Source organism: Pseudophryne corroboree, chromosome 2 (genome assembly GCF_028390025.1).
Source record: "Pseudophryne corroboree isolate aPseCor3 chromosome 2, aPseCor3.hap2, whole genome shotgun sequence".
Classification (NCBI taxonomy): Eukaryota; Metazoa; Chordata; class Amphibia; order Anura; family Myobatrachidae; genus Pseudophryne; species Pseudophryne corroboree.
In genome coordinates, this window is record NC_086445.1 from 558,766,867 (window position 1) to 558,779,009 (window position 12,143).

General features: G+C 46.3%; 1 protein-coding gene across 1 annotated transcript in view; it reads right to left on the minus strand.

Annotated features, from left to right (window-relative positions):
• The window catches only part of GNL2 (G protein nucleolar 2), a 133,111-nt gene that overhangs the window by 62,374 nt on the left and 58,594 nt on the right, over positions 1 to 12,143 (minus strand). Inside the window, exon 5 of the mRNA XM_063954346.1 lies at positions 11,538 to 11,722. Within this exon, the coding sequence (XP_063810416.1) occupies positions 11,538 to 11,722 (185 nt within the window). The remainder of the gene's footprint in view (positions 1 to 11,537; positions 11,723 to 12,143) is intronic.

The window sequence follows — 12,143 nt, forward strand, 5'->3', positions numbered from 1 at the left end:
ATTTTCCAGCCTCCTGTCAGCTGGCTCCTTGAGGACGGCCCTATCTATAGACGGTACCGCCACTTGTTTTGATAAGCGTGTGAGCGCCTTATCCACCCTAAGGGGTGTTTCCCAACGCGCCCTAACTTCTGGCGGGAAAGGGTATACCGCCAATAATTTTCTATCGGGGGGAACCCATGCATCATCACACACTTCATTTAATTTATCTGATTCAGGAAAAACTACAGGTAGTTTTTTCACATCCCACATAATACCCTCTTTTGTGGTACTTGTAGTATCAGAAATATGTAACACCTCCTTCATTGCCCTTAACGTGTGGCCCTAATAAGGTATACGTTTGTTTATTCACCGTCGACACTGGATTCAGTGTCCGTGTCTGTGTCGACCGACTAAGGTAAACGGGCGTTTTAAAACCCCTGACGGTGTTTTTGAGACGTCTGGACCGGTACTAATTGTTTGTCGGCCGTCTCATGTCGTCAACCGACCTTGCAGCGTGTTGACATTATCACGTAATTCCCTAAATAAGCCATCCATTCCGGTGTCGACTCCCTAGAGAGTGACATCACCATTACAGGCAATTGCTCCGCCTCCTCACCAACATCGTCCTCATACATGTCGACACACACGTACCGACACACAGCACACACACAAGGAATGCTCTGATAGAGGACAGGACCCACTAGCCCTTTGGAGAGACAGAGGGAGAGTTTGCCAGCACACACCAAAAAACGCTATAATTATATAGGGACAACCTTATATAAGTGTTTTCCCTTATAGCATCTTTTTATATATTTCTAACGCCAAATTAGTGCCCCCCCTCTCTGTTTTAACCCTGTTTCTGTAGTGCAGTGCAGGGGAGAGCCTGGGAGCCTTCCCTCCAGCCTTTCTGTGAGGGAAAATGGCGCTGTGTGCTGAGGAGATAGGCCCCGCCCCTTTTTCGGCGGGCTCGTCTCCCGCTCTTCAACGGATTCTGGCAGGGGTTAAATATCTCCATATAGCCCCCGGAGGCTATATGTGAGGTATTTTTTGCCAAAAAATAGGTTTACATTGCCTCCCAGGGCGCCCCCCTCCCAGCGCCCTGCACCCTCAGTGACTGCCGTGTGAAGTGTGCTGAGAGCAATGGCGCACAGCTGCAGTGCTGTGCGCTACCTTAAGAAGACTGAGGAGTCTTCTGCCGCCGATTCTGGACCTTCTTCTCTTTTCAGCATCTGCAAGGGGGCCGGCGGCGAGGCTCCGGTGACCATCCAGGCTGTACCTGTGATCGTCCCTCTGGAGCTAATGTCCAGTAGCCAAAGAAGCCAATCCATCCTGCACGCAGGTGAGTTCACTTCTTCTCCCCTAAGTCCCTCGTTGCAGTGATCCTGTTGCCAGCAGGACTCACTGTAAAATAAAAAACCTAAGCTAAACTTTTCTAAGCAGCTCTTTAGGAGAGCCACCTAGATTGCACCCTTCTCGGCCGGGCACAAAAATCTAACTGAGGCTTGGAGGAGGGTCATAGGGGGAGGAGCCAGTGCACACCACCTGATCCTAAAGCTTTACTTTTTGTGCCCTGTCTCCTGCGGAGCCGCTATTCCCCATGGTCCTTTCAGGAACCCCAGCATCCACTAGGACGATAGAGAAATTACAATTATGTTAATGCTGCCATATTCCAATACCTAAACTGACTTGGTAGCAATGGATACCAGCAAATCACTGTGTAAGCAAATAAGGGGTTAATGTAATCTGGGGAAGGATACATGGGTCTTCTTTTAACAACCTTATCCCCAATATATTAAACAGTGGTTCAGAACAGCATTTCAAACTTTTTTACAGTTCTGTAAAGCATGGGGCGTATCTACCCCATGGCAAGAATGGGTGCCGGCCAAGGAGGGGTGACACCCGGTGGTGTCACCAGCGGCCAGGAGGTAGAATAAAAAACGAATTAAGGGGAAGGCACATGGGCTCGGTAACCTGGGCTCCCCTCTCTCACGGATCCCCTGGCCAAATAACTCTAGCAGTAAAAGATAAACTACAAATCCCATGAGGCATTGCATCCTTGACAAAGATGGTGACCGCTGGAGCAAGCCTGCTACTCTTTCTGAGAATGCGAATTGGGAGATCAAAGGTAAGATTAAAAGATCCTGACCTGGCTGGGACCGAACGGTACACATGCAGACGCGTTAAAGGGAGAAGCCTCCGCCACCAGGTATGACCACCCAGAGTGGGCATTATGTGTAAAGGGCACTATTGTGTGGCATAATGTGTATAAGGCATAATACTGTGTAGTGTGATGTGAATGTGGGGCTCTACTGTGTGGCGTAATGTTTATAATGGGTATTGATGTGTGGCATAGAATAAAACGTTTCGGTATGAAAGCCGGTGGTCGGCATCCTGACACTGAAGATCCCGACTCTTCCCTAGCCCTCCTGGGGTGGCGGCTAGGCATGACCCTCCAGGGGTAGCGGCTAGGGCTAACCCTCCAGGGGTAGCGGCTAACCATTCCCCTAGTACCTATCCCTAACTCTCCCCCAGTGCCTAATCCTAACCCCACCCCCCCAGGCACTAACCCAATGTGAGTAAGGGGCACTATGAGACCACACCCCATTTTTGGTGGGCACGCCGTTTCTATTTAAAATATACGGTTGGGGGGGGGGGGGCAAAGGGTGCCCCAGTCCCTTACTTTGCCAGAAATACTCAGACCCCCAGATACACCACTTGCTGCTAAGTGCCCCACAGATCCTAAATTATAGGGTAAATATATGTTGCCCAGAAAAAAACTACAAATTGGATAAATTCAAGTTCCGTTTAAAAATTGTAAGGGAAACATAGGGCAAAAAATGGTAATAAAAATTGGTCCATAATTCTTGGTTGTATAGATCACTGTAAAAATGTTAACCCAATAAATGGAACAAGATCTCAAAATGACAATCATATTTCATATGTACAGATGCAACAAAAAACAAAATCATACAATGTGTAGTGAAATTAATGCTCTCTATGTTTCAGAAGAGTTTTATGATATTTTTAGAACCACTTGTTAAACAGGTTAGCATACCAGTACTCTTAGGGATGTCGCTGAGGAAGGAGATTTGTGATTTGACTGGATTGGTTTTACGTATCGGTTATAAAATTAGGTTGAGATTCCAGTTTGGGATTTGTCATGGAGTATCCAAGTCTTCCTAAGTGTATCAGCTATTGGATTAGATGCTAGAGGCTGTAGGACTTTTGAAACAAATAAAACGCTAAACCAACCTGATTTAGCATTTATTACAGTTGCCTCTTTGAAATCATCGGTTAAAGCTGCGATCGGCAGCTTCAACAAACTGCAGGTTAGTAAAACTAGCCCCTTGTGTTTATTAGCGAACATGAACTATAGTTTGGGGGATTTTAGTCATTTTTACAAAGTAGTTTTGCTGCACCTGTCCAGGATTTTGGGAAGCACTTTATATCGATTTTGAAGATTCATGGATTCCTTTTGAGTTTCTAACTTTGAGATTTTCCTTATTTACTAAAAATCGAATTTGCATTCGATTTTCAAATCGAATTCGATGTGGAATCATGTTTGGAAGGAATTTTGAGTTGAATTTATGAAATCCCTTCCTAAATCAAACCTCAAATGCCCATTGACATCTTCCTTATTGCTTCCTACTGGTCCAAATATATCACAGGCACACTAAATAAAGGGGAAGCTCTCTCTTTACACTGTTTGATACATGAAAACTTAACTAATGAAAATGTAGTAGTTTTTTTAATAAAAAAAAAAAAAAAAAAAAAAAAAAAAAGAAGAGAGATGATATAATTGGGAATAAGCCTACTCCTAACCTGCCTTCAATTTTGTGTGTTCACAGTCAGTTTTTGGTCAAAACCCCACTGCATGCTCCCTGTTTATTGCATAATGTGGGGGCAGTGGTTTATTTTTTGCATGATTATGCAATAGACGGCAGCAGAGCACAATGTCGACCATTTCTGCTAAATTATATAATATGCCTTTTGAAAAAAAAAAAAAAAAAGAAGATGCATTCTGTCATGGATTGGGTGACTATATGTGCCTTTTTATACTTGTGATCAGCAGGAGTTTGTGGATTTGACAATGGAGTGAGAAGCCAAGAGCAATGGCTATAACCATAATAACCTTTTTTGGTTAAGGGGGAACAAATTAGAATATAGTAACATTTACTATTTGTTGCTTTATTAGCACATACTGGTATTTTACACAACACCCATCCCTCTGGCATTTGTCCCACAAGTTTTTTTGCAGACAGGTATGAATTGCTGAGGATGTAGGCATCATGGGTTGAATCAGGATAGCCAGTTACTTCACTCATGATTTAAAATTTCTATATATTTTCCAGCCAAATTGCCCAATATTGTGCTCTGGTGCTATCTATTGAACAATAATGGAATAATTTTGATGTCTAAGTATAAATATGTGCACTATTCAACTCATTAAGCTGCTGATGGTGCTCCGATTGATCCTCCAGGGTTATCGCAGTCAGGTGATTTGCATTGTGTAAGTAGGTCCACAACATACCATAACCTTGGACATCCATTATTGCTTCTTCCAGACTGCCCTACATGCTTCTAGGGACTTAAAAATAAGAATTTACTCACCGGTAATTCTATTTCTCGTAGTCCGTAGTGGATGCTGGTGACTCCGTAAGGACCATGGGGAATAGACGGGCTCCGCAGGAGACTGGGCACTCTAAAAGAAAGATTAGGTACTAACTGGTGTGCACTGGCTCCTCCCTCTATGCCCCTCCTCCAGACCTCAGTTAGTGAAACTGTGCCCGGAAGAGCTGACATTACAAGGAAAGGATTTTGGAATCCAGGGTAAGACTCATACCAGCCACACCAATCACACCGTACAACTTGTGTTAACTTATTACCCAGTTAACAATATGAATAGCAACCGAGCCTCACCCAACGGATGGCTCAAAACAAGGGGGGGCTCCCAGCATCCACTACGGACTACGAGAAATAGAATTACCGGTGAGTAAATTCTTATTTTCTCTAACGTCCTAGTGGATGCTGGGGACTCCGTAAGGACCATGGGGATTATACCAAAGCACCCAAACGGGCGGGAGAGTGCGGATGACTCTGCAGCACCGAATGGGCAAACACAAGGGTAGCCAGGGTATCAAACTTGTAGAACTTGTAGAACTTTGTAGAACTTGTAGAACTTTGCAAATGTGTTTGAACCCGACCAAGTAGCAGCTCGGCAAAGCTGTAAATCCGAGACCCCTCGGGCAGCCGCCCAAGAAGAGCCCACCTTCCTTGTGGAATGGGCTTTCACCGATTTTGGATGCAGCAATCCAGCCGCAGAATGAGCCTGCTGAATCGTGTTACAGATCCAGCGAGCAATAGTTTGCTTTGAAGCAGGAGCACCCAGCTTGTTGGATGCATACAGGATAAACAGCGACTCAGTCTTCCTGAGTCCAGCTGTTCTGGCGACATAAATCTTCAAAGCCCGGACTACGTCCAGCAACTTGGAGTACTCCAAGTCACGAGTAGCCGCAGGCACCACAATAGGTTGGTTTAAATGAAAAGATGACACCATCTTTGGCAGAAATTGTGGACGAGTCCGCAATTCTGCCCTGTCCATATGGAAAACCAGATAGTGGCTTTTACATGACAAAGCCGCCAATTCTGACACCCTCCTAGCTGAAGCCAAAGCCAACAGCATGACCACTTTCCACGTGAGATACTTTAGTTCCACCGTTTTAAGTGGCTCAAACCAGTGGGATTTCAGAAAATCCAACACCACATTAAGATCCCATTGTGCCACTGGTGGCACAAAAGGGGGCTGAATATGCAGCACTCCCTTAACAAACGTCTGAACCTCAGGCAGTGAAGCCAGTTCTTTTTGAAAGAAAATGGATAGGGCCGAAATCTGGACCTTTATGGACCCTAATTTTAGGCCCAAAGTCACCCCTGACTGTAGGAAGTGCAGGAATCGACCCAGCTGGAATTCCTCTGTAGGGGCCTTCTTGGCCTCACACCAAGCAACATATTTTCGCCATATACAGTGATAATGTTTTGCTGTCACGTCCTTCCTAGCCTTTATCAGCGTAGGAATAACTTCATCCAGAATGCCCTTTTCTGCTAGGATCCGGCGTTCAACCACCATGCCGTCAAACGCAGCCGCGGTAAGTCTTGGAACAGACAGGGCCCTTGTTGCAACAGGTCCTGTCTGAGAGGCAGAGGCCAGGGGTCCTCTGTGATCATCTCTAGTAGTTCTGGGTACCAAGTCCTTCTTGGCCAATCCGGAACAATGAGTATTGTTCTCACTCCTCTTTTTCTTACTATTCTCAGCACCTTGGGTATGAGAGGAAGAGGAGGAAACACGTAGACCGACTGGAACACCCACGGTGTTGCTAGTGCGTCCACAGCTATCGCCTGAGGGTCCCTTGACCTGGCGCAATATCTTTTTAGCTTTTTGTTGAGGTGGGACGCCATCATGTCCACCTGTGGCAGCTCCCATCAATCTGCGTGAAGACTTCCTGATGAAGTCCCCACTCTCCCGGGTGGAGGTCGTGTCTGCTGAGGAAGTCTGCTTCCCAGTTGTCCACTCCCGGAATGAACACTGCTGACAGTGCTTGCACGTGATTCTCCGCCCAACGAAGAATCTTTGTGGCTTCCGCCATTGCCACCCTGCTTCTTGTGCCGCCCTGGCGGTTTACATGGGCGACCGCCGTGATGTTGTCTGACTGAATCAGCACTGGCTGGTCTCGAAGCAGAAGCTCCGCTTGACTCAGGGTGTTGTATATGGCCCTTAGTTCCAGCAGATATATGTGCAGACAAGTCTCCTGACTTGACCACAACCCTTGGAAGTTTCTTCCCTGAATGACAGCCCCCCCATCCGCGGAGGCTTGCATCCGTGGTCACCAGGACCCAGTCCTGTATGCCGAACCTGCGGCCCTCGAGGAGGTGGGCACTTTGCAGCCACCACAGAAGAGACACCCTGGCCCTGGGGGACAGGGTGATCAGACGATGCATCTGAAGATGCGACCCGGACCACTTGTCCAGCAGATCCCACTGAAAGATCCTCGCATAGAATCTGCCGAATGGAATGGCTTCGTATGACGCCACCATCTTTCCCAGGACTCGCGTGCAGTGATGCACCGATACCTGATTTGGTTTTAGGAGGTCTCTGACCAGAGTCACGAGCTCCTGTGCCTTCTCCTCCGGGAGAAACACCTTCATCTGGACTGTGTCCAGAATCATGCCCAGGAAGGGCAGACGCGTCGTAGGAATCAGCTGCGACTTTGGGATGTTCAGAATCCAACCGTGTCGACGCAACACTTCCTGAGAGTGTGCTAAGCTGATCAGTAACTGCTCCCTGGACCTCGCCTTTATGAGGAGATCGTCCAAGTATGGGATAATTTTGACCCCTTGGCTTCCGAAGGAGCACCATCATCTCTGCCATCACCTTGGTAAAAATTCTCGGTGCCGTGGACAGGCCAAACGGCAACGTCTGGAATTGGTAATGACAGTCCTGTACCACAAACCTGAGGTACTCCTGATGAGGCGGATAAATGGGGACATGCAAGTAAGCATCCTTGATGTCCAGAGGTACCATAAAATCCCCCTCTTCCAGACTTGCAATGACCGCTCTGAGCGATTCCATTTTGAATTTGAATTTCTTCAGATAGATGTTCAGGGATTTTAAATTCAGAATGAGTCTGACCGAACCGTCCGGTTTCGGTACCACAAACATAGTGGAGTAGTAGCCCCTTCCCCTTTGAAGGGGGGGAACCTCTACCACCACCTGCTGGAGAAAAAGTTTGTGAATTGCCGCCAGCACTACCTCCCTTTCCACGGGGGAAGCTGGCAAGGCCGATTTTAGGTAACGGTGAGGGGGGGTCATTTCGAATTCCAGCTTGTATCCCTGAGATACAATTTGAATAGCCCAAGGATCTACCAGTGAGCGAACCCACTGGTTGCTGAAATTTCGGAGACGCGCCCCCACCGCTCCTGGCTCCGCCTGTGGAGCCCCAGCGTCATGCGGTGGATTTAGTGGAAGCCGGGGAGGACTTTTGTTCCTGGGTACTGGCTGCGTGGTGCAGCTTTTTTCCTCTACCCCTGCCTCTGGCAAGAAAGGATGCACCTCTGACTTTCTTGCTCTTTTGCGAGCGAAAGGACTGCATTTGGTAATACGGTGCTTTCTTAGGCTGTGGAGGTACATAAGGCAAGAAATTTGACTTCCCAGCCGTAGCTGTGGAAACTAGGTCCGAGAGACCGTCCCCAAACAATTCCTCACCCTTATAAGGTAAAACCTCCATGTGCTTTTTTGAGTCGGCATCCCCTGTCCATTGCCGAGTCCATAAGACCCTTCTGGCAGATATGGACATTGCATTTACTCTAGAGCCCAACAGGCAAATGTCCCTGTGGGCATCCCGCATATACAGGGCCGTGTCCTTGATATGTGCCAGGGTCAGCAAAACAGAGTCTCTGTCCAGGGTATCTATCTCCTCAGACAGAGTATCCGTCCATGCCGCTACCGCACTACACATCCACGCCGACGCAATGGCAGGCCTCAGCAGTGTACCAGAATGTGAGTAAACAGACTTCAGGATAGCTTCCCGCTTTCTATCTGCAGGATCCTTAAGGGCAGCCGTATCCTGAGATGGCAGGGCCACCCTTTTAGACAAGCGCGTCAACGCCTTGTCTACCCTGGGCGAGGATTCCCAGCGTAGCCTGTCCGTTGGCGGGAAAGGATACACCATCAGCAATCTTTTGGAAATCACTTGCTTCCTATCCAGGGAATCCCACGCTTTTTCACATAATTCATTCAATTCATGTGACGGGGGAAAAGTCACCTCTTGCTTTTTCTCCCCATACATATAAATCCTTTTGTCAGGGACAGGATTTTCCTCAGAAATGTGTAATACATCCTTCATTGCCACAATCATGTAGCGGATAGCCTTAGTCATCTTAGGCTGCAATTTTGCCTCATTGTCGTCGACACTGGAATCAGAGTCCGTGTCGACATCTGTGTCAACTAACTGGGATATTGGGCGCTTTTGAGACCCTGACTGCCTCTGCGCTGTGGGAGCAGGCATGGGTGGAGACCCCGACTGTCCCAAGGCTACAGCTGTATCCAATCTGTTATGTAAGGAGCTTACATTATCATTTAACACCTTCCACATATCCATCCAATCCGGTGTCGGCACCGTCGGGGGTGACACCACATCTGTTTGCACTTGCTCTGCCTCCACGTATCCTTCCTCATCAAACATGTCGACACAGGCGTACCGACACACCGCACACACACAGGGAATGCTCAGACTGAGGACAGGACCCCACAAAGGCTTTTGGGGAGACAGAGAGTATGCCAGCACACACCCCAGCGCTATATAACCCAGGAATTACACAGTACTGTAGCGTTTACCCGGTAGCTGCCGTTTTTATATTATATATGTATGCGCCTAAATTTATGTGCCCCCCCTCTCCTTTTTATCTAATGCACCTGTATACTGCAGGGGAGAGCCTGGGGAGCGTCCTTCCAGCGGAGCTGTGAAGAGAAAATGGCGCTGGTGTGCTGAGGAAGAAGGCCCCGCCCCCTCAGCGGCGGGCTTCTGTCCCGCTTTCCTGTGTAAAATATGGCGGGGGCTCGGGCATATATACAGTCCCAGACTGTATATATGTCTAATTTTTGCCAAAAGGTAATTTATTGCTGCCCAGGCCGCCCTCCCCTGCGCCCTACAGTGACCGGAGTGTGCGGTGTGTTGTGGGAGCAATGGCGCACAGCTGCAGTGAATGGTGCACACCTTTAGTGAAGACAGGAGTCTTCTGCCGCCGATTTCAAAGTCTTCTTTGCTTCTGTACTTCTGGCTCTGCGAGGGGGACGGCGGCGCGGCTCCGGGAACGGACGATCAAGGTTAGGGTCCTGTGTTCGATCCCTCTGGAGCTAATGGTGTCCAGTAGCCTAAGAAGCGCAAACTAGCCACAGTTAGTAGGTTTGCTTCTCTCCCCTCAGTCCCACGTAGCAGAGAGTCTGTTGCCAGCAGAAGCTCTCTGAAAATAAAAAACCTAACAAAATACTTTCTTTACTAGTAAGCTCAGGAGAGCCCACTAGGAGCACCCAGCTCTGGCCGGGCACAGATTCTAACTGAGGTCTGTAGGAGGGGCATAGAGGGAGGAGCCAGTGCACACCAGTTAGTACCTAATCTTTCTTTAGAGTGCCCAGTCTCCTGCGGAGCCCGTCTATTCCCCATGGTCCTTATGGAGTCCCCAGCATCCACTAGGACGTTAGAGAAAAGCAATTTCCTATTTTTAGAATGGGTTTAGAAGCCAAAATTGAATGTCTACCATCATTCTAAACATTTGGGGATTTGAGGTTCAATTTGGTTTTCGATTTAGACTTCAAATTTAAATCGAACTTTAGTAAATTAGGGTATTTCATGTTTGTTTAGTGGGAATATATTGATGTTTTCGAGAAATTCGATTTCTATTGGGATGTGAGTAGAATCGATTTGACATTCGACTTGGTCTTTAATAAATCTGTTCAAAACAAATTGAATGGAAATCGCATTGAAACAATGTCAAATCCCTTGAATAACCAAAATCGAACTTTAGTAATTTTGCCCAAGGTGTCTGTGACAAACAATAAGAAGTATATGTTAATGACTGATTTTTATCACAATTTACCATTTTGGTATAATTGCCACTGCACCAATAATTGATCTGTGTCAGAGTTTTTCAAAACAGTGAACATTCCCATGTGCTTATATTCTGTTTGAGACTAGGGGGTAAATTTTCTTAAGCTTCTAAAACAGAGAATTGGTGAGGTTGCCCATAGCAAACAGATGACGTCTATTATTTTCTAAAAGGCAATAGAGAAATGATAGACAGCATCTGATTTTCTGTTTTAAAAGTTTTAGTAAATTGACTCCTAGGATTCCAATGCAACCGTTGGACTGTAAGATCTCATCCAGCTGACACTTGGCCAGTGCACACTGCCATCCAGCCTACCAAATATTTTCAGCCAGGCAAGTGGCTATTTATAGATGTGTCCTCTACATCTTGCCTCAATACGTCACGCATTCGGATATGCCTGGCATGAGCAGACATATCTGTGCAACTCCGTTAGCGTCTCTTTTGCCAAAAACGTGTCTTATTGGCATCGCTATGTGAATAAGACGCACAAGCAGACTCAGCTGATTCAAATTATATATGGCATGCCTATATTGTGTGTGCGACCGCGGCTGTATCTGCAAACAAAATGTTACATTACAAATAAATGCTACATAGTATTTCGTATGTAGATACAAGCGCTGTCGCACACAGAATATAGGCATGCCGCATATCATTTCAATCAGCATAAGTTGCTTGTGTCTTGTGCTTGTCTTAGTCACATTAAGATTTTCTAACATGTTGGATTACCCCAATCCCCCAACCCAGGCATCAGCAAAACAGAGAAATTGCCACGATACTTGCCAGATGTATGGGCACCATTAGCTGGCCTAGCCTCTTTTACAGCGTTTTTTTTTTTTTATTTGCTCTGAGTGCACACATTTATATTAGGAAGAATCTCATACTAATGAATGGTTTTATACCTTACTCCAGTATCTTCTGTAACAAGATCCCTATCTTTATCTTGGTCATAAGTCTCTGCTAACGCCTCAGCATTCTGGAGCAGTTCATGCACATCGCCAGCAGAAAGATTTGGTCGTTTCCGTTGAGATTTCGGGCCAAAAGTGGTCTCAAATGTTTCGGTGTCTAGAATGTGAACTTTAGAATTCTGTCAAAATAGAACATGTAGTTATTATTACATTTTATTTCTAAAGGTACCACAAAATGTACGCAGTCCATACAGGTTAAATCTAGAAAAGAGTAACATTATAGAGCATAAAGACAAAACAAATATAGAAGAGACTGGGTAGGACTGATAGTGGGGGCAATGGCAGCAGGAACACACAGTGGCGAGTCAATCAAGAGTTTTCCAGCTTATTAATATGTATGGCTTAATAGGGTTTTTTTTTTTGAACCACTTAACTGACGATTTTTCCCTTCAAAAGCGTTAACATTATTTTTTAAAATTTATTTTATTTAATAAAGTTGAAAAAGTATTTTTTAAATATTTAAACATTATATTATGCACATCTGCAGAATGGATCTCCTCGTCAAAAACGGGGGGACAGGGTGGGACGGCGCAGTTGCAT